At 37.6% G+C, this 23,454-nt stretch overlaps 3 protein-coding genes across 3 annotated transcripts; all 3 read right to left on the reverse strand.

The window, feature by feature from the left end:
- Window positions 1-1,328: 1,328 nt before the first annotated feature.
- oscp1b (organic solute carrier partner 1b) lies at window positions 1,329-9,877 on the reverse strand. Its single transcript, XM_042490358.1, has 10 exons — window positions 9,692-9,877; window positions 7,761-7,915; window positions 7,134-7,301; window positions 5,914-5,994; window positions 5,686-5,789; window positions 5,158-5,286; window positions 4,065-4,134; window positions 3,637-3,776; window positions 3,437-3,500; window positions 1,329-2,343 (listed from the first exon to the last, which is right to left on the reverse strand). Exons 1-10 carry the CDS (start codon window positions 9,801-9,803, stop codon window positions 2,224-2,226), a joined length of 1,143 nt encoding a protein of 380 aa, XP_042346292.1. The 5' UTR covers window positions 9,804-9,877; the 3' UTR covers window positions 1,329-2,223.
- A 1,286-nt stretch (window positions 9,878-11,163) lies between these two features.
- Window positions 11,164-13,390, reverse strand: LOC121945888 (cornifelin homolog). The gene is made up of 4 exons (XM_042490254.1): window positions 13,292-13,390; window positions 12,324-12,476; window positions 11,840-11,976; window positions 11,164-11,596 (listed from the first exon to the last, which is right to left on the reverse strand). The coding sequence occupies exons 2-4, from the start codon at window positions 12,433-12,435 to the stop codon at window positions 11,492-11,494; spliced, it is 354 nt and encodes a 117-aa protein (XP_042346188.1). The 5' UTR covers window positions 12,436-12,476; window positions 13,292-13,390; the 3' UTR covers window positions 11,164-11,491.
- A 1,169-nt stretch (window positions 13,391-14,559) lies between these two features.
- mrps15 (mitochondrial ribosomal protein S15) lies at window positions 14,560-22,249 on the reverse strand. The gene is made up of 8 exons (XM_042490225.1): window positions 22,002-22,249; window positions 17,576-17,644; window positions 17,018-17,093; window positions 16,824-16,872; window positions 16,603-16,687; window positions 16,439-16,497; window positions 15,799-15,990; window positions 14,560-14,857 (listed from the first exon to the last, which is right to left on the reverse strand). The coding sequence occupies exons 1-8, from the start codon at window positions 22,141-22,143 to the stop codon at window positions 14,747-14,749; spliced, it is 783 nt and encodes a 260-aa protein (XP_042346159.1). The 5' UTR covers window positions 22,144-22,249; the 3' UTR covers window positions 14,560-14,746.
- Window positions 22,250-23,454: the final 1,205 nt, after the last annotated feature.

Genomic DNA, 23,454 nt, shown 5'->3' on the forward strand with positions numbered 1-23,454 from the left:
TAAAATCCACCCACAGCTACCAGTTTCAAACCAGTGGGCAGGTGTGACAGACAGAGAGGGCAGCCTAAATGGCAGAGGCTTGTTTGAGTTGCACTAGTCTTCCTGCATTGACTCAGCAGAGCATATGCCCCCGGCCACATGAAACACTCGTCAGCCTGTGGCTTTACAGTGTCCTGCCCGCAGCCTTTAAAGAGGAAACTGAATCATAAGTCAAAATGCAACATCTGTGAGAGAGACATGTTTTAGTGGCTCTTTTGGCATGTTTAGGGACACTAAGGTTGACTGGACGTAAAATATATATTTTTTTGTTTTATATTCACAAATTTGTAATATTAGGCCTATCTGCGGCTCCAATGGAACAAACAGTGGAAATCCTCCCTTTCTGGCACTTTTTTAAAGGTAAACATCTTCTTAAAAATCACATTTTTGTTGTTTTTAATATGCTCCTAAAATGAAATAATCCTGGTGATAAAAAAAATATAAGGTACACTGCAAATATTCATGGTGAAATGTTGCTTACCAGTGAGCTTACTCCAGTGAACAGTCTTGGAGGATGACTGACGTGAGCTCTGGTTTCTGTTTGTTTTGCAGGTAGGTTTTATCCTCAGGGCACGTAGTGTTTCTTGTCTCTCCTTTGCCAAGATTATTCGGAAGACCTCACCACAATCCTCCTCCCCCATATCAATTCAGAGAAATGTCTCAGCATGTTTTGCCTGTATGGTATGCACCATGTTTGTGTGTGTGTGTGTGTGTGTGTGTAGTTGGCTGGGGGAATGCAGACTATATCACAGTCTCACTTTGACCCGTCTGCCAGACTGCACATAAATATCTTGCAATTCCTATTGTAGGTCTGTGATAGAGGACAGGAGTACAATTGGGGATTACATTCAAGCATATTGCTTTTTAGTTCTGGTTTAGTGGTTATATTCTGTATGTAAATATAGCTAAATATTATGGATTACACATTTGTTGTTTTACATTGCAGCAAATCCTACACTTCTTAGGCAAGGGAAACAGTGAAAAAATGGTCACCCATCACCTGTTTGTTGCATTTTTTAAAGACATGACTGCATACTAAAATGCACTAGCAATATGTGGTACTCAGTTGTGACAGCATACAATAGGGTTAGAAAAGTGAAACAGCCCCCCCTACTGTTGCATCTTTTAAACTACAACAAACTATTACAAGGTTTATGCCATTATTAACACTCTATTGCATCAGTACCAAAGCCGATGATAAAGTTCATACAATAATATATGTAAAAAAAAAAAAATGCATTGTTTCATCTATTTATTAAAAATCTTTTATTTCACATTCAACAATGTAACAACTGTAGCAATATGCAAGTCCCTATACAACATTATACATTCAAATAAATAAAGTATGCAATAAACATATTTACATATCGGACAATTACTCATATTGCATTTCTCTATGTCCTAATAATGTGCTCATCAATGAGCCATAGCTCAACACTAGAGACATTACAAGGTTGTGAAAAATGTCTTACACGTTGCTCCTCACACTGTTTTAAGGTAGTACAGTGTAACGCAACATAAACACATTTCTTACCAAAATAAATATTTTGAGGGGATTTGAATCACATTAGAAAGAGCACTTGGGTTTCCTCCAATTCCATCAGAATAGCATTTGTTTATAAGAACAGAAAATAAGTTAACAAACTCGCTCTTTACACGGTAAAACTTGGTATTGTGAACTATAAACCTTTAAACAAACTAAAACTGAGATGTATTATTAACCTTAAAAAATCGTGTGACATCGTGTGAAATTAAAGGACTGTGTATTTTGTGTAAAGCAGTGCAGTTGGACTGATTTTCAACAACGCAAATCATTATACAGATGTTATGCCATTACCACATACACATGTTCATCACACTGATATACAGTAGGTCTACTGTATATTTTGGTGCACTGAAACTCTCTTCAGTTTACATAAACATACTATTACAGTGTATTACAGCTTAAAGCTTGGCTCACCACATTCTCCGTTGTTAACTATGCAAATTAGCCATAGGTCATTGGGAACACCTGCTCACATCTGCATTTTAAAAGCACCCAGAGACCAAGGTTTTCTGGCTGCGTGTGAGGTTGCTGCAGTGTGTGTGCAGGTGCAGACAGCTGACTGGTCTACAGTAGAAGAACAGACTGATGACGATGCATTGTGCCCCATCCCCCTGGGCATTTCTGTCAGGGCGACCATGTCACAGGCCGTCCATCATGGCCAGAAGGTCGTCTCCTTTGCTGCTAGCACTGGGAGATTGATCCCCAGACTCTGTGAACTCCCCCATGATCTTGGCCAGTTCTGCATTGGCCTGCTGGTCCTGAAAGACAATGTTATTCACCAATCACTGTGCCAGAGTGGTCATGACAAGGACTAATACCTCATTACAGTCAATCCTATTAGACTGGCAAAGCCACACATCTCTGATCATTGACTGTTTAATCTTAAGCCTATCATTGAGATAAGTAAAATTTGGCCCTGAGTCTAACCACGAGGCTTATCATGGGTAAAAGATAGCCGATAGTTGTGCTGGTCACAGACTGGGGCAGAACAGACTACAAGATTTTTGCCACAGTTTGTTTTTCCCGGACAAATCTTCTTAGATCTGGGATAAAAACCCTGGAGTCAAGTGGCTCTGAGATCACGTCGTGAGCTTTCCCAGATGCTACATCAGTTTTTAAACATATTTGATATCATTGTAGTCAAATATAGGATGTGTTGGGGCCCCTTTGGAGACAAGTATGAGATAGGAGAGAGCAGCATGGAATCAGAGAGAAGCAGACAGTCCAAATCAAAATAAACATCATAGCTAGAAAGAGAGCCAACATGAGCACTTTGTGGATTGTGTGGACGTGATGTATGGAAGGCTTAATAAACACCAGGGTTGTAAACAAATTAATTTATCCATGCTGGCCCCGCCAAGATTAAAACATCTGCCACCATAAACAGATTTTCTATTTTTGGAGTTGGACTGTTCTTTAGGAGCACTGTTGAAATATATATGCTGTTCAGTTACGCATTGTATCACACTGTCAGAGTGCAGAATGTACTCTGGGCACAGATAAAGCAGCAGAATGTCAGGCTCAGTGAAAGTGACACATAACTGTATATTTTGCTCAGTCTAAAAGTTTGCATTCACTCACAGCTGCTCCTCTCATCCATCAATCTGATTTGATCAGCTGTGAATGGATCGACAGATCAGTTATCCACATGGCGCATCACAGACTGCTGCTGAGGAGTTTTTGTAGTCTTTTTCTTGAGAAGTTTTGTAGTCTGCACTGTAGTCTACACTAGACAGTATGGTCGCACTTTGAAAGTGCAACAAACTTCAGACTTTCATCACACAAATACTGGACATCGAGTTATTTTATACTAAGAGAAACAGTGTGTGAGGACAGATAACGAAGCTTTACCTTTGTTGCTTGGATGTTTATGACTCCATATGAGAGCTCATCTGGTCTTGATATTAATGCCTCTCTGTAATAAAAAAGAGCCACAATGTCAGTTTAGAGTAATTGAAACAAGTTAAATAGCTTAACTTTAGTAACAGTTTCATTTGATCAAGTTCGGTACAAAATATCGACAGCACACACACACAAATAAGGGGACTCACTCTTCTTCCTCGTCTGTGGCGAAGAGGTTGACTCGGAAGCGGCTGTCTGCATTTCCTGGTTTCTGAACTTCTAACCCTCCCATTAACTTGGCCAACAAATTCAGCTCCTCTTTGGCCAGAGGGTTGGGAGCAGCGCTGACCTATTGACACACAATGGCTCGTTTACTTTAGTACATTTGTGTTGAACCTTTTGTTTAAAGATCCGGCCACATGATGACAATGATTATGCAACAGGAAGTAGAGTACAGTTCTGTACCAGAGTCACTTCATCATATTCCTGTTCATGATATGTACCATGGACATGTGAAGAGCTAAAACATGCCACAAACAGTCTTAAAAATGTAACTTGTGTGCATGAAGTTGATGAACATTTTGTGCATTGATATAATCATTATTTTTTTACACAGCTGACAATAAAGCCATTTCACCTTAGTGTGCTGAGCAGAATTTTTAGATGTTCCAGACATGTGGGTTTCCACTGGGCGGCTTACACTATACCTGAATAAAAAGATGCAAAAAAGGAGACAATGATCACCTGAACTCCAAAGATGATTTATCTACTCATCCAGTAGCCTTTATTCTTTTTTTATGGACTGGTGAAAAGTGTCAGGCATTTAATCCTCCGCAGCTTGCTCACAGTGTGATGTAGTGAAATTATGTGATATCAAATCACATAAGTAAGACTTGTCAAGAGTCGTCAAGTCTACACCGTAACGTTTTAAAGGGATAGTTCACTACAAAGTCAAAAATACATATTTTCCTCTTATCTGTAGGGCTTTTTATCTGTCTAGATTGTTTTAGTTATGGTTGCCAAGTGTTGGAGATATTAGTCGTAGAGATGTCTGCCTTCTATCTGTTATAATGGAACTAGACGGCTTGTGGTGCTTAAAAATGCCCAAAACATTTTTTTTTAACTCAACAGCAACTTTCCCATTCAGAAATCATGACCAGGTTATTTATGATAAACTACAGACTTTATTGTGAGCAGTTTCATGTAGGAACTATTTTCTTTCTATCAAAATGCATCCACCAACCAAAGTATGCATCTACTCATGGATGAGAGGCTTGTGTTTGTGACAGCATGGGACGTTAACATTAATGGCATCCTACTCGGCTGAGCTGTAATATTAGATAGCTCAGTGGTGCTGGGTGAGCTAGTGGTAGATGCTCACTTCCTTCTGAGCAGTGATACCGTTGCCGGGTGTAGTTAAGTAGGAAGGAAACCATTCCTACATGAAACTGCACATAAGATTATGGATTATCTCAAGTAACTAAGCTAAGCCAATATCTCCAACACTCGACAACTTGCATCAAAACAATCTAGATTAATAAATAGCACCACAGGTAAGAGGAAAAACATGTATTTTTGATTTTGGGGCAAACTTTCCCTAAGCCTGTGCTTAGTTCTTACGAATATCTCATGAATTAGAAGACATAATCTAATCCCCAGGCCACTGTCATTGCATAAATATAGTACCAAGTCATGTTCATGTACATTTTTTGTTCTTTGCAGCGTCTTACATATTTGTGCCAAGTTTGGTGACCCGATCTCCAAATATCTCAAAAGATCCCTCCCGGAAAGCAGCTGTGTAGTTTCCTCCATTACTGAACTGCAGTCTGGACATCTCTTCACCAGTACAGCTAAACATCCTGAAATCACCAGATATAAAAACACAAACCATTACAGACAGGCATGTTTTCGAATCAGTTTCTACGCATAGCAGTTTCTTTTCCTGTAATGAAAGTAAGTCGACAAGTGTATGCAACATGCAATGCATCTAAACTTAGAATGTAAAAGCTTGTTCAACAAAACCTCTTTAATGCTATTAGCTGGAGATAGGCCTACTTAACTTCAGATTACAGTGTCTGGGTGAGATAAGCAAACATATGAAAGACAAAAAGGCAAACATTAAAGATCAGTATAAGGACCAAAGGTAGATTTTAGTATCCGAGCCACTTGTTTAAGATCAGTCTCAGTGATCTCCATTATTCTTCAGAGTAAAAACTGTTTGGATCTGAGTGGAAACAGTAAGAAAGTTAGTGTGGTACCTTATCAAGCCAGGGACTTGTGTTCCATAAGGCACGGGACCACTGGTAGGAAGCACAAAGCGACCATTGGAGTTTTGCACTTTGTCCTTTAAAAAAATTGACACCTGACAGAGATGAAAACACAGAAACGGGCATGTTAGAGAAATAAAACACAAAACAAAAGAGAATATTATATCATACAGTTAATTTTGTCCCCATGATTCAAACTTGTCAACATAAAGGACTTACCCTTATATGCATGTCTTGGAAGAAGATAAGAAGAGTTTGTCTGATCAGCTGGAATTCCCCACTGGACAAGGGTGTATACATCTACAAAAAAAAGTATAATCGGGAAAATGTCATTCAATGAGTAAACTACCCAGCTCATGTATGTAGAACATTTCTCATTTTCTTAAATTATCAATGGTAAACATTATCGCGTTTAAGCTATATAAAAGTATAAAATAACAAGCAATGTAAAACAACTGTTGCTGCTGACACTTGATATCACATGTGCGGTCATACTGCGACTCGGTGTGTGTGATTATAGTAATCTAAATGGTTTGGTATTATAGCAACATAGTGTATCAACGGAAGTTTGTGTAAAAATTCTGGGAGGAAGTGGAGGAGAAGAGGAGATGTGTACGTGTAAGTGAGATTCTCCATCAGGTTGCATTTTTCTTCAATACCGTAGACAAGTAAATGTACACGGTGCAGAGGCCAATTTTCATTTTCTTGCCTGTGTGTTTTTTGCCGCCCCCCACAGGCCTAGAGTGTGCTTACTGAGGAATGAAGGCCTGGCTAAGACAAGGCAAGGTGCCGCTGACTGTAGGTACACAGCTTTTAACCTCTCATCTGGTGCTACCTTTTATTTAGGGAACCTGAATTTTTTTTAGTTCAGTTTCAGACAGTCCTTTTTTGCTGCTCAAAGCCAGTCATTATTAATCTATAAATGTACTTTTAATCAGCTACCACATGAGGGGTCAAAAGGTTAGTAGACCTGGTATAATAACCATCAGTTTTCATAACACGATTTTAGATGGACTACTTTACTTTAATGCAGGCTTTCAAGCCAGGAAAAGACAACATTTAAATTATTAAGAGATGCGAAATCTAAAATGATATCTGATCTCATACCATGATGATATCGATATAACATCAATATATTGCCCAGCTTTAGTGATACATTGTGAGTCATTGATTTTTCTCAGTTTTGTACTTCACACCTGACTATGTATACCTAATCTAAAAAAGGGTTACTTTTTTTCTGTGGTTTCCCTTTCTTCTTCTTGCTATACTTAGACAAGGTTGGTGGCTGTTTTGCATTCTTTTAACTCTGACCTACAGCAGTTAGCATGCCACCAAAAACTTAAATATCTCACTGCAGGGAAGCCCAACAAGCCATGTGTAATGTTGCAACCCTCTCCTGTCCGTAAGTAATGTGAGGGAAGTGAAGTCAAGCGTCATACCTCTATGAGTTGTCGGTACGTCTCATCAACCTGGCTGAGAATGCTGGGAGTGTCTTTCACGAAGTCTTTGATTGCATCCATGTGGTTGAAGGAGACGAGGAGGATGTCCTTGGGTCGGGGACAGAGGAGCACCTGGTACTTGAAAGCCATGGTCATCAAGTCATAGAGCTGTTAGAGGGGACACACATGCACAACTTTACTGACTCATCCATCAAAATAAAACCAATGCTATTGTTGTAGAATAAACAGCAGAGGGAGCCACAGACAGTGTTAAACAAATGAATCACTACATACTTCACAATGACTGTTTTTCTCAATGCTTAAAGTAAATAAATAGTCCAATAGTTATGCACTGTTATATAAATTTAAAGCATTTCTTGAATAGATTTATCTAATGTAGATCTGAAGCATGCTTAACTATAAGTACTAATCAGGTGTATATGTTGAGTAAAACAAACTGGCATCACTGTGCAGTTGACGAGAGAATGTGATTAATGTGTGGATTTGCCTCGTGTACTGAAGCGAACATTTAAATTAGATGAAAAAAGAAACAGAAAAAATCAACAAATGCATGATACAACACAGTGTACAGTTATACAGGAGAGTTACATCTGCATGACGACTCACCTTATCCATGCTAGCTTGATTGAGTCTCATTATCGAGGCATGGGCGAGCCTGTCAAACACAGTCCGTAGAGCCTTTTTGGAGTAAAGCTCCTGTGGCTTGAAAAGCTCCTCTAGGAACTTTTTGTTGAACATGGTGGTGATGATGTCATTCATCACTAGTCAGGCAAACAGTGCAAAAGAAAAGTCCACAGAGTTAACCAAGGTTAGACAAATGTATTTTCGTCACTTTAGGTTCAGAAGCAGGCAGCAATCTATACTATATGTTGGCCAAAACCATTTCATCCAAAGCCTTTCCCAACGGCCCTAATGAAGCAGCAGCGTGGGAAGCCATCAGCGTATGTGCTTGGCTAGTCAGGTGGGAAAATGTTTGTGCTAGCACTCCCCTCAGAGTGTTTCATTTTGCGGCGATTACGTTCATTAATCTCTGTTGCAATTGGCAGAGGTGATCACAATCACTGCTGTGACTGTGGGAAGTCATACCTCATAGAGTCACTTCGCTTTTTTCCAAATAATTCACGGTCTTATGATTAGCTGAAGGGTGAGACAAAAAATTGTTTAATACAGCGAGGCCTGGTACTATTTTCTGTAGTACAACTTGGCAAAAAAGAAGCTACAAAGTTTGCCAAAAAAGAGGAACTCTTAAAAATAAAACACTGTTCTTAGAGACAGACAGTGTAATGACCCCAGATGAGCTTCTTGATATATGCAGAATACACAACAACAATGCACTATTTTTTTAAGGTAAGAATCAAATTTATGTAGTGATTATCTTATGGTACATAGTAAATGTTTTTTCATATGTGGTATATGGACCTGTACAGTAGCTTTAAAGGAATACTTCTCCCTCAAAATAGCCATTTATGTATCAATTACTCACCCTACATTACACTAAATCTGTGAAGAAAACAGTTTTTCTCAAATGTCTTAACTGTGAACAAACAATACAAAAACTGAGAAAATGCACTCTCACCTCTTCACGCTACTACCAAGCATTTGACTGTATAAATGAGACTTGGATAACAATGTTGTGTGAGAATTTAAAAACAGATGTTTTGGTAGAGTTTTGCTGTTGTTAAACTTTGCACCCATTTACTTGACTTAATCAAGGTTTTTCTCGGTTTTTGAAGCTTTTTCTCACAGTAGAGGCATGTAAGAAAAACAGAACTTTCTTTATGAATTAAATGTAGCACTGGGTGAGTAAAAGATGTACAAACGATCACTTTGAGGGTGAAGTTTTTCTTTAACTGCTCTTAAATTTCATTAAATTTGCAGACATTGATCACTGTTTTAAACAATAAAGGCCCATATTACCAATAAAGTTGGTGGCCAAAGCACAATTTTTGTGAGCTGATCTGTACATATGAGGTCTCATCTGCTGTTTATATCTAAAGTCCTATCGTTTATTCAGCGTATGGCTTTTCAGTCTAGGCCAAAGCAGAGCAAAAGAGCCACTAATGCATCAGTGCATGACTATGCTGAAGCTCTGTAATAATACCTCTCCTTCTGTCATCCTCTATCCAGCCAGCTATGGTGGAAACTTTATGATTTAGGAGGAGATAGATAAGTAAAACAGTGTCCTGGAAAGTTGACTGTTCAGTGAAAAATGACTCATGGTTTTACCAATGTTGTTGTATAGAAAAATAGCATATATGCGAAAATCCTGTATAGTAGAACAAAAAGAGCAGTTTACAAAACTGAAATTTGCACTCGGCTCCTGATGACAATACCCCACGCAACAGCAACTGCTGTCTAATATGATTTTATCAAAATATGTGAATATACAAAAGACAATCGGTTGACTCATAACTGTTAACTTACTCTTGACTTCCTCACCAACCAGTAAACGGACTAAATGAATGAGCAGTTATCGCAGCCGTTTCACTGCAGGGTGACATTTATGTTGTTATCTGGTTAGCAGCTAAGCTAGCTACCTTTCTTAGCTTTGTCAGCAGGGATATTCTGAGCTCGGAGCCGCTGGTCCAGGATGTACAGCATTTCTCCGCCGAGGTTGATGAACAGCAGAGGCAGAGTTCTTGAAGACATGGTGTGATTTGGACGGCTGAATATCTCCAGAAGACGTAGTTAGCTAGCGGTTGGAGCTAGCTCGGATGTTTGCAGGTAGGGGGTCTGTCTGTTTGGTAAAGCCTCCTCTGGTTGCCAGGCCACGAAGCAATCAGCCAACCAGCGCGTTGTACGCTGTGACGTACATGAAAGGGGAGGGGCCAGTCGTGTGTGAAACTTTCAGTGAAACCCATAGACTGTGTATTATATTATATTATATTATATTATATTATATTATATTACAATATATTACAATACACATATTGTATATATTACAATTATATTACAATATATTGTATTGTATTATATTATATTATATTATCATATCATATTATATAAGTCCCTAAAACAGGGGTCTTAAATGTTTTCCAGGCTAAGGACCCCTATCATATCATATCATATCATATCATGATATATTATATACAGCCTATGGTAAAACTACGGTGTGATAGGCTTGATCACACATGCATTTAACTCCCATTGTTCTAAATTAGACTTTAATAATAACAATATATTGACATACTCAGTTCATCTATGTATTGTGTTTTCATTACAGTTTTTCAGGCTAAGGACCCCTAAGCTAAAAGTCGGAGCAGGGACCCCATGCTACACATATTTTAAAAAACTGAGTTGCATATCAAACAGGGTCTACAACAATGTGTTGAGTGGTCCAAATTGGTCCAGATTCATATGCTTATGCAGTACGTTTGTTTTTGAGGTGGACAGTATTTAATTTACTCTCACTCAGAAAGTGATCCATTGTGGGTCACAAGAATGTCAGTACACTTGAAATACTATTTAAGCGAAATTGGCCAATATATTTCAATAGCAAATAATAGTTAGCTAAGTAGTTTGCAACAATTAGCCCGTAATCAACAATGTGTGCAATAAATAAAATCTTTTACAAATAGGCCAGTGTATGTTTGCTTATAATATGTTAGGTCCGTGACATGTTTTAATTTTTGACAAACAAACAAATAAAAAAAACTGAAATTAACACTTAAATAGTCAAACAGTAATTTGACCCTCTGGGGAGAAAATAAAGGATTATTATCTATTATCATATTCATTTTGTCATTTTATTATGAGCTGTTTTGTGTCCTCTTGTCCTTGATCCTCTTCCACAGAGTCCACCATGATGTTTTACAGTAGCCCACAAAAGACAAACCAAACACTGGCTCTAAATAGGGTCATCAGTGTTTTCATGTTGGCCACTGAAGGTCTTACACACTTAGGACACAAAAGAGGCTTCAGTTGGTTGCAGTCTGAAATCTCACCACTAGATGCCACTAAATCCAGTACACAAATTATACCTTTAAAGGGTGAAGAAAATAACATCAAAGAATCTGTTTTGTTTTTATTGACAATGTTGTACAAAAGGGTTCATACTGAAATGTAATTAATCATGTTGCGAGTTACTAAACAATGCAGTTTATTTACAGTATTGCAGATCACAGCGAGCACTAACTGTCACACTGTTAGATTTACATGTAAGGCCACAGGTAAAAAAACAAAATTTAATTCACTGAATTGTATTTTTCATTAGCTGATACTTCATTGTTGCCTGCATGAAAGCTAGGCCTGCTACAGGAATGAACAAATGACTTCAACAATAGCTGGACATCATCAACAAACAGCATACTGAATAAGGGTCATAATCCTTTATCCTCTTAAGCTGAAACATCTCCGTTCCTGATGCGGATTTCTCGCGCCATCCTGCACATCTCACAAATCCCACAGAAAAAGGTCATCAGGGCATCATTGGTTATTGTTCCCTGTGGTCAAAAGATTGAAAACAAAATCACTAAAGGGAAGAGCAACCCTCTCGATGAGGAAATTTACCACAGTTCAGGTTTCTCAATTGCAGGGAACACCCAACATTTCCTACATTTATGAAATCTGTCTTTCAAAAGAGCCATGTTATTGAAAACAGGTCCTGTGTGAGACTTACAACAACACCCAAAACACAAGCAGGGGTCCTCTCGAGACTTTGAAATATAATTATATGTGTAACTCACCTGAATACCATAAGTCAGTCTCATATGAGTCCTAATGGCTGTTGAGCTTCCTGGCACACAACCCAAACAGCAGTTTTCTCCGTACTTATTTGCTGTGTAGCAACTCAATACAAGTGGACAGAAGCAACCAAGAGCACCTGCAAAACAAATTTCATTGAGAATATTTAAAAAGGGAAAACGCATTTGGAAGAAGTGAAAAGTTTATATTTCCCCCCAAACACCCATCCTTTGTTGGAATATGTTTAATTCTAATAGTTTAATAATTCTTTATTTTTATTTATTTATCTCATATGAAAAACATCCCATGTTCTCTGCTTTTTTTCTTTCTACATTGTTAAAAAAAAGTTCATTTTGTAAAAGTACTTAGTACTTAGCAAGAGAAATTAAAAAAAACAAAAAAAAAACAATAGAAACAGCATGAAAGTGATCCTCTATGGACCAATATTAAATAATGTCACAGTGAAGCATCTTAAATGTTACTTACAGACAAACCAGTCACTGCAGCAGGAGCACAGACCCGTGCTCCACTCTCCTGTTTGGACATTTGTCCCATAGCCGCCTGCACCTGGTTGGTGGGTGACCACTGGATTTGACATTTTGGATTACTGATTCTGCTTGCTGATTTTGATGTAGCTGCCTGGAAGAACAAATTCAGCTGTTAAAACAGGAAAAATGCAAAACAGCATTTTGTTACGGATGAGAAAGCTGCCTTAATCAATTTTTCCCATGGACTAATATTGTTTTCACATTTTTTTGCACATACTTACATGCATTTCTATTAATTTCCATTCTCATTTCACAATCAGAGTAGGAAATGTCTTCATTTAATTAATCATAGAATAATCCAGAGGTATTAGTGTATATATTCTAGTTCTCTCTATTGGAGAATAACTGTAAAACAGAATTAGTGTGTTAAAATACTCTAAAGCTTCATAAGCGTTCATGAATCTCCCTGCAAAAGCATATAATGTATCAAACATGTCATGAATTTCTTCTTTAACACAGAACAAGATGCTAGCTGGTGGGTTTTGAGATTTTTTTTTATTTCTACACTAATTAATTGATAACTGTTTCACATGGTTCTTCATCAATATACTTGTATTTTGAGAAAATCCTTCTTGACACAGTGTGTACAACTCAGCTACTACTGGTCAAAAATATTTTGTTGTGGTACTCGTGTCTCAAACTTGAAAGACCTGACTTGGAAATTTAGATATTTGAAGAATGCCATGTATATATGTAAAAGCACTTTTAACACAAAGTACTAAAGAACATGTGACAGTTTGTAATCTTGTATCAGTGCTGTCAAGAGGAGTTTATTGCAAAAGCACAACTTTAAGTGTAGAAAATATGAATTATTTGCAAATATGCCCTATGGGCAATATCAGTTTAACTACATTAATAGTGAATTCTTAAGTTAAACTACTGCGAGAGAAAAAAGGTGTCACTTACCAGAAGTGTATGTCACTGTGAGCTCCTCCTGATCAAACTGACAAAGCTGTACACCACACAGGAAACTGTGACGAGTGTGAGCTGTGAAATGCTGGTTTGCCAACAAACTGCTGTTTCTGAGGACGACAAAGATCTGTGGTGCTTTACTGATAGGCTCAGACCATTAACAAGAACTGCTGCTTTGCTTTGAGGCTGATAGTGGCTATAATCACAAATAGCTACAGATCACTGGAACATGTAACTGTTGGGAGGTGAAAGCTTTGAATTAAATGGTTTTCAATCTTGCATTAGATCAACACAATCCTGAGAATTCAGTTTTCAAAATTGGTAATTGCCTGCTTTCTTATAACAACCACAAATGCATCATGACCCTTTTGTCATATAGCTTGAGGTTTGCAAAAGGGGGACAGCTTTACGCAAGAGCTGAATCAGTACAAAACGACATGCAACTTGCTTTCTGAATGAGTAAAACCCCAGAGGGAATCAAAATGTTCACATGAATGTTCCAGTTATATATATTATATATATCTTCATTTGTTAGTTTTGCACATCTTAGGTGTGAAATAACCTGAAATATTAATTAAATATTTAGGAAGAACAATATAACATCTCTGAAATCCACTGTTATGTCATCCAGCATATTAGACATTATATCAAATGATGACTATGGGGTTCATCAGTTTACAGGGGCCATAGTTTGGGGTCATATTGTACTGGATTGTTCCCAGGATTTATTCTTGCTAACTGGTCCTAGAGTCCATATTTAGCCAGGGAAAAAGGTATTCAAGTATGCTGCACCCTTAGCATAGACTCAGTTGCAAACTTTTCTAAATATTCAGTCTCATTGGACTCATTCTAGATGTTTCTAAATGGCTGGATGTGTGGACATCTGCCTGTAGACATTTTGAATGATTGAAGGATGGTGTGTTTATTATCATTTGTTTTGATTTTGAATTGTCATATGTGTGTTTTCTTGTCTGCAACCCTGTAATTTATCCCGATGCCTCTTTTGGCCAGAAAACTCTTAGATATTTTTAATCTCAATGAGCCTTCTGCTCAATTACAGGTTAAATAAAAATCACATTTCAGTGAGATCCTTTGTAGATTTTTTTTCCCTCATTATCTGTTTATTGGAGTTCCCGACATCATTTGGTTCCTTGCTCAAGTGAGATCAATGGCCAACTCACTTGTTTTGTGCAGATGAATCTTAAACACTTCTGATTTCAGTTGGATTTCAGTAGAAACGAATTCCAAAGTACATCTGAATACACATTTCTTGAACATTTTATTTCTGACATCAACTTGACGACAAAAGCAAGTAACATTCTAGGATGGAAACATGTGAAAAGGAGAAGCTATGTTTCCACCTCCCACACATCCGAGAGAGTGTGGAAGTGAAGGTGTTGGCTAAGACAAGCTTTTAGAATCAGCTGTTATAACACAGAATATTGTCTTTTATTGGGTGTGAACATCTTTTGTCTTAACTGCCTTGGTGCCTGTAGAGGCTAAACTTTTCTTCATCTGCAGCCGCTGCTCTGCCTTCTGCTTCTGCACCTCTTTGAAGACCTGAGAAGAGACACACATGGGAAGTGTGTAAGTGTCAGTAGAGGCACAAAGTAACACCTTTGACTTGTTGGAGTCAGTTAGACGAGCGTATACATCAACATACAGAAAGCTTCAGCAAAGCTCTCAGAAACAATATGCACTTATGTTTCAAGGATTTTACAAACTGTATTATAAGAATACTTCAACAAAATGAACAAAATGACCATTTGCGTATCAACTCCTCACTATGTGTTAACTTGAATTTGTAAAGAAAACCACTGTTTTTTTCTCATGCCAACATGATGAACGTAGAGTCAAAAAACAGAAAACATTCTTCATGAATTGAAGTAATAAGGGTCTGTGGCAAAACTATATCAAAACATCTGTTTAGAAAAACTCACACAATTCGTGCAGTATCATCCAAGTCTCATTTATCGAGTCATATACTCTGTACTTCCCAAACATGCATTCTGCTAGAACTCAGCGATCTAGAGCACTTTCACCCGTGAGCAGCGGTCTTGAGCATGCCTGGGCATACGTGTGTATTTGAGCTCTGCTCACATGTGTGCACCTGTTTGAAACTGATGTGCTCTGAATCATGATTTAGAAATAAATGTTTTAAAATTACTGAACATGCGAGTCAATACTGCAGAAGTTGTGTGAGAGTTTGTTAACAAATGTTTTGACACAGTTTTGTTGCGGAGCCTGATTACTTCAATTCATATGGAATATTTGCAGTTTTTGGATTCTTCATTCACTGTGGAAGCATACAAGAAGAACAATTTTCTTCACAAATTCATGATAACGTTTGGTGTCACTGATATACAAGTGGTCATTTAGCACGTGAGGTAATCTATTCTTTTTCAAGTGATACCATTATTATACACTGCCGATTAAAAGACACTACATCATACAAAGAAAATATAGATGTAAACAGAATAATTGGGTTTTTTGTTTGCTACCTTAATGCAGAAGGCTTTCTTTGCCAGCCAGCGGCGAGTGGCCCGTCTGTTGTACTCTGGAGGGAAGGAGTAGGTGATACCCAACTCCTCGCACACTTTCTCAAAGGAATCATAGCTAACCAACCTCAGGTTTTTCAAAAGCTTTTTCCTTCGGTCAATGGCCATGAGCATCCGCCTCTTGTTAGCTTTGTCCTGGGATGAAATGACATATAAAACAATGAGGTTGAACTACAAATATGATTTAAACAGGGTCAAATGGGAGAAATTATGGTCACCAATTGAAGTTTATAACCTCATCAGCATGCGAGACACTTTGTTACGAATGCAGCAGAGTAACAAGTTAACTATGTTTCATGTATGATGTAATGTGGAAATTTCCAACCATGATCGTGCTAAGCATGTTCTTGTTAATGTGGGGGAGTAAACAGGATATCCTGTAGCACACGCATGCATCACACCAGAGGAAGACAGAGAGGAAATGTGGAGAGACGTATTCATACATGAAAGTTGTAGTGGTGCAAGTCAGGTAACTCATGACACAATACGTCATCTAAGATTTTTATAAAACTGTCCACAGAAGAACCCTTTCTGTTTCGCTTGCCAGGGAGAAAAATGATGCTGATTCTGCTCCTTTACTCACCTTGTGATGTTTCTGCAAGTGCTCCTGATAGTTTCGGATTCTAGCCGTCAAAACAGCCACTGAGGGAAAAGAAATTAAAAGGGAAGCTGAATTAATATACAGTTAAAAAACACCATATCGTATCTTTGTATTTTAATGAAAATGTACAACACAGAAGAACTCACCCTGGACTTCCATTGAGTGGCGGTCATCCTTATCCCTTTGGACTTTAGCAATCATCTGCTCCTTTTTCATCTGCAGCTTTTCACTCTGAAGACATGAACACAGAAATTATCTGTTTATGACTCTTCTTTCTGAGAGTGGTTTTTTTATTGTTGTCAAAAACATTTTGGAAAAACAAGAAAAAAAGTACAGCATGAAGCGTCGATCAGTGTGGAGAACTCACATGACTTGCCAACTCCAGTGACAGAAGTCTTTTGACAATATCATCAGTCCTATTAACAGAAAATACATGAGTGTTAGAGGAAATGAAATAACAATAAATATGAGTATACATTTCTAATGAATTGTGAATATTTTTTTCTTTTTTTTTTTTTTTTTTACTTCTTTCATGTAAGGTTCTGTATAATGTAAGTTTACGTTTGAGCAAGAGGCACAGCCGCATAATCCATCTTCAGCATTGTTGGAGGAAGATCGCTGAGCTGGCTCACAGGTGCTGAAAGATACAAAATGTGTGGATGAAAAGCAAGCATGTCAAAGTATACTACGCAGGATTGTCAAGTACAGTTCTTAAACACGACCACCAGAAAAAGTTCAATTAAAAGCCAATCCCAGATCCATCGTTTGGCATTTTGTTGGAATATATTTGTGGGTTATTTTTAGTGCTTTGTGTCTTGCATGCCTGCTGCTTGCGGTTCGGCACCTGGTCACTGCCTTTTTATAAAGCTTCGACCTCACCTGAGCAATGTACACACACATAAACCTCATTAACACAGAAAATAAGAAGAAATGAGTAAATACAGGCAGAGGGCAGAGTCCCTGCAGATAAAAACACAGCCACTCACTTCTAGTGGGTTATAAGTAATGATCACAAGGTTTTATTTATATTTGAGTGCATACTTTTTTTATTTTATTTTTTCAGAAAACCCTAAATAATATATCGATATATACTGATGATAATGTAGCCTCATAACATACCAGTTTTCCTCTTCTTTGCACTCCGAGCATAATGTCTCACTGGTGGTGGAACAGCAAAGCTACCTGCACCTGAGGAGAGAGGAAAAGCACATTTAAATGTTTTGTGAGTGGAGTAAATAAAGAAAACACCGAAAGAGAAACATCACAGACAAAGACATCACGCCTTATTTGAGTTTAAAGAGGCCCAACAGTTGGTGTTTGAACAATAAGTGAATCAAGAACAAAACCTGATACAGTCAATGTTGCAAGACAAATGAAGACATGACATTTGTCAGACACAATACAAACTAGCTCAGTTACCGGTCAAAGCTGACTGTGACACACATGGGAACGTCACATAATGCTGCAAGTTGCTACTGAAGCAAATCAAGACATCTGTGACACAATAACTCATGTTGTGACCTTCACAAATCTGGTTTGTACGTCAAGACTTCTACAAAAAAAACTCTCATGCTCACAAAGACACAAAATAGGAAGCACAAAAGCTGGGGTGTGAGAAATTCAATGAAGTTGTTAAAAAAAAAAAGTGGTAAATCTGTAATGACATTGACTGCCATCTTTTAAAGATGAGTTCTGTCTGCGGTGATGCAATAGTAAAGAAATACTGAAAAAAGAAACAGGCCATTTATAGGACCGGCACCACAGAGGCCTATATTCTGAGTTCATAGTGCCCTTTGCAGATTTTCTGCCTCATATTTCCTCACAGACTCTGAGGCTAGGGATGCATGATAATGTTTTTTTTTAAATGTTTATTCTTTATTTTTTTATCAATATCCGATATACCAATCTATAACAACAACAACAACAATAAGACACGTATGTTGATATATGCTTCTTTTTTGGAAAATTATTAACTCTCTTCCCCAAATCCTCCGACTGAATATTCCTCCTTTTATCTGTATCTGTATGCCCTGGTTTATCTCTATTTTTATATGTAAATATATATATTCATTTATTCACTTATTTACTGTTGTTACCTGTGATGTTTGTACTTGTTTATTTTGATTATGAAAAAAAAAAGAAGTTTGTCATTTTGGCAGAAACCAGCATATTGGCCAATTCTGATATTACATTTTAAAGCCAGTTTCCGCCAATACTGATGACGTGCCAATATTATTATGCATCCCTATCTGAGGCTATCCTAAATTTGGTATCATTGCAAGAGGACAAACTTAATTCTGATCAGAAGTAAGGCGATCCTTTCATCCCTCCTGCATGTGAAAAAACTCTCTACTTGTGACTAGACCCAATACCAGACATTTTTATTTGCATCATGTCGCTTAGCATGGATGGAGTGATGTCTTCATGGCTGTGTGTTAATTTCTATTCTGATCTGCGAGAGGAAAGTTACAGGATGATGATGCAGCTGATCAACACATTTACGGTGCATGACAAGCAGGACTGAGATAATCTGTATAACACGGCCGTCACACACCCCTGATAAAACACAGCTATGCACATATCAGATTGTGAGAGGAAACTGTTTTTTTTTAATACCAGTGTAATTAAAATACCAAAGTATGTAATTTCCTTTAGAACACTGATGCTTCATTCCTGCAGAAATACAGACGCATGTGCAGCGAACACGATGGTGCACTGCAGCTGTTGTGGTGTCTCAGAGCTCTCCGGCCATTAGATCATTTACAAAAGGTTTTCTTGGTGGTAAACATAATGTTACGTTTGCGAGGGCAGCTGCTTTTTATTTCTCATGATACTGTCAGTGATTTAATTTCTGTCAGACAGCACTGTTGATGTATTTGATCCTCCTCAGACTAGTAACTGTGCACCCAACCAAATGAATAACGACATAGGGTTATAAACTATTTATCTATAGACATCTGATTCATCATTTTCCTGCTTTTGTCATCAAACCCAGACGCGAATTGGTCTGCAAAAAGATGACAACTTGTTCACAGGCAGGTCTGTTTGAAGGTTTGGTGCATCTGTGACTGTCAGTGTGAAATTAGGATGCCACAGTGTGAAAACCAGTTATCACTTGAGGAGGGAAATGAAAGTATAGCTGCTCTAGATGCTCATGATATGATTGATAATACAAGATGAGATGCATCAGATGGAACAGAGTCTGTTCGGATATATATGTACTGAGTGAAGTTTGCGATAACAAATCTGCAACCCTGCTGCAGAAATGGGTCTATGTTAAAAGTATTTATCATCTTATGTAGAACTATATGTGACGTTGGTATTTTAAAAAATAATTTGGTTTTGAGTGATCTACCTGCAATACAGACGATGTAGCTTTTTATTCATCAAAGTTACTTTGAAACACAAACATATATGTTTTCAAAGTAACACTGACCATATTTCACACACATCAAACATTCTCAGCGGCTTTTTTCTATGACATTCACTTGTGCCAAGAGCTGTTGCCAATGAGAGAAAATGTATTCTTGAGATCACTCATCTGCATCAAGTCATTTTGCAACGACTAATGTTAGTTGATCCTTATCTTAGCTGTGCACTTCAGATTTTTGTCATTTAATTTAGTCCTGGCCCCACTTTGGGCATTTATTATTCAACACACCGACTCAGCTTTTCCTTTTGTTGCGAGTATTGCAATAATGTTTTGTGATACTGTATCAGTTTTAAAAAAAATACTAAACAAATTGTTTTCTTAATTTATCTGAAGAATATTGCGAGCACTTTTATTTTTACTAATATAGGTTAACATTAATTCCTTTGTTCAGACTGCACAAAAAGCAGTGCTATGATATTTGTTGTCACAGAGAACGGGATAAAGACAAATGCAGATTTCACTGTTCTGATTACATGAAAAAGGTAAACTGTTATATGCATATATGGCAGTGTGTTCTTTATACTAGACAGTTTTCCAAAAATTAGATTTAAAAAAAATTGCATGATACTGCCTTGCACACAGTATCACAATATATTGCAATATATTGAATCATTTCCACTTTATCGTGATGTGTATCGCACTGTCAGATTCTTGACAACACAAAGCCCTTATAAGTACTTTGAGCCGATCTTACATGGAGCTATTTTATAAAGCTCTATAGCTGAGTGTTTTAACTTTTTGTAGCCTTCATACTTTACTTTTGGTTCTTTTTGTCTTTTCCCTGTAACTGTATGTTGCAATTCTATGTAACCACAATGTAAATATTTACCTTTATATCTTCTTTTTTTTTAAAACCATGACTGATACTGTATACACATTATTGTATGTAACCTTCATATCTTATTTTTTCTTCACTAAAAGCCTAACTAGGAGCAGGAGTTTGAAACTAGCAATAGCTATGATCTCTATATGTGAAACATCAGTTGCTACGGTTTGTTTTTAACAGGCTGAAGCTGTACTACGTTAAATTGCTTTGTCCCTCTCAAACAAACGAAATTAGGGGTCGACTGATATTGTTTTATCAGGTCCGATACAAATAGCATTCATTAGTACTTAAGGAGACAGATAACTGATGTTTGAAACCAATATGCATTTACAATAAAACGAAAATATTTCTCAAAATTTTAAATCAGGAATATAACACACTCACAACACAAAACTTTGTTTACATGCCTTCAGAAAATGTATCATCAACACTGAAACTTTCAACATCATATACAGCAAGTTTCCCACAACTTTTTCTTAAATAAAGTTCAGTAAAAATTTAAATAAAATGAGTGAATAAACCCTGAGGTTTAACAAAGTAAAAGTTCCTCCCATGGTGACACTTTCTTTGCATGCATTGCAGAGTGTTGGTGTTGGTTGAGTGTAATACACACACTTCTGTCATTAACCGACTTTATCAGCGATCATAAAAATAAAATGCCGATACAGATAAATTGGCAAAATGCCTAATATCGGCCCCAATAACTGGCCAGGCCAATAATCTCTTGTCCCTTAAACAAAATAAATAAACAACACCAAATAAGGCTTTATTTATGAATAATTTCAAAACCCTTTAAAACATTTAAGGATCCATGTGGCCCTTGCGGGTGCTCAGGATATTGACCATTTACAGTTGAGTGACCTTTTCCAAAGCCAAACAAAAACACATTTAGTCCATCCCCAGTGCTGAAAGATTGTTTTAAGTGCCTCCCCCGTTTAGCACCACCCCTCCCCTCTCATAAATAACGAACAGTCCCTTACATTTTCCGTTTGTTGTTAATAACGTTGCAAGTTAAAGCTATGTAAAGACTGGAAATTTTAACTCTGGAGCACAAAGCCAACAATATCCGTAATTTTTAATATGCTAATGAAACTGAGACAGTTTCCGTTTTCCGTCCCTGCAGCGGGTGCTGACCGTCGGTGTGCTAACTGACGATGCTAATGCTAAGTGTCCACAGACAGACGGTGTTTGGCACCGTTCACCTGCTTTAATAAAACGCATCAACCAGCTAGTTCATTAACGCATTTGGACAGTTTTTTTACACTCCTCCTGTCCGTCACACTCACCACAGCTGACTCTCGGTCCCGATACCGAAGCCGGGCTGCGTGTCCACGGTCTCGCTGACAGGACTGAGCACACGGCGCCGCTTTCCCGCAAAACACCCACCGAAGGCCTCAGAACAGCCCGTAGAGCTATGTTTGTGAACATGGCTGTCTAGATAACTCACTGAGTGGAATAAAAACTGTCCCAAAGTTATAAAAATGTGACAGGTAATCACACTCGACCCCTATATGAGGCTCGCCATTTTGGACAGACCAAACTAGCTGAGTAAGGATAGGGGGTTATTATACCCAGGCTACGCTAACAATCCCAGAACACATCGATAGGACAAGAAAGGGGGGATTATTTCAGTTTTTTTTCATAAAAATAGCAACAGTTTGTTCCAGTATTACTTTCTTTAGTTGTAAAGATAGTTTACTAAAAACTGAATCACTTTATTTGCTGTATTTAAGGTTTTTGTGAAGAGTGCTGTGAATGACAAAGGGTTTCAGATTGGGTAGAAATGGGTTTTAGGGACTGTTCATTATTTATAGGGTGAGGGTGGGGGCAATGTTAAACAAGGATGGTATTTTTTTATTATTTTTTTTGTTTAACATTGAGGAAAGACATACAACTTTAAATTGTTGTATTTTGTTTATAATAAGATACCCTCTAAACTCCATAACCTGCCAGCATGTTTGAAAGACATTTGTAAAAAATCTCATGGGCTCATAATGTAAAAATTAGGTGATAATGATGTGATTTGTAAGGAGGATTTGCATTTTGCTTAAGGAGTTAGCTTTGTGTTGGTAATAACTCTTATTCCTGTGCTGTTTTAATTTGGTGTGAATATAGGGGAAAAAGTGAAGTGAAAGTGTTCGTAGTTTTGGAGAGGGCCAAGATGACAAAAAATGTCACATCCCAGCCACTCCACTCCTCCAGTAAGTAAAGGACAGTCCCTTACAGTGTAAAAACAACACGTAGCAATAGGTAAATTAATCAAAATATTGAAACAGTGATCATGATTTGACAGCTTATTGTTAATAACAATCATGGACATATACTCAGTGGTGTATTGGGGGAGACACCCAGGTATACAGGTTAAACCCACCTTTTTTTTCTGTCCATTAACAGTATAACCCATTTATCAGCCAAAAATCTACTGAAATATATAAGGGAGTATACCTCCTTCCTCCATGGGTAACCTACCAGCCCACCAGGTTGTAGACTACACCCACCTCATTAACTACCACTACACCACTGCATATACGGTGCCAATTGCAGTGGAAGTTTATGCTTTACATTAATTAACCTACATAAAATGGCTAACGAGAGAGTGGAAGAGGACAGAGAAGATGAACAGAATAAAGAATACAACACAATAAAAAGCAGACGAGTATTAATGGGAATGTTTTAAACGATCATGTGCTCTTTCAATCAAGCAAAACTTCCCAGCTTTTAATTAAATTAATCTTAATA

The sequence above is a fragment of the Plectropomus leopardus genome, chromosome 7 (assembly GCF_008729295.1).
Source record: "Plectropomus leopardus isolate mb chromosome 7, YSFRI_Pleo_2.0, whole genome shotgun sequence".
Taxonomy (NCBI): Eukaryota; Metazoa; Chordata; class Actinopteri; order Perciformes; family Serranidae; genus Plectropomus; species Plectropomus leopardus.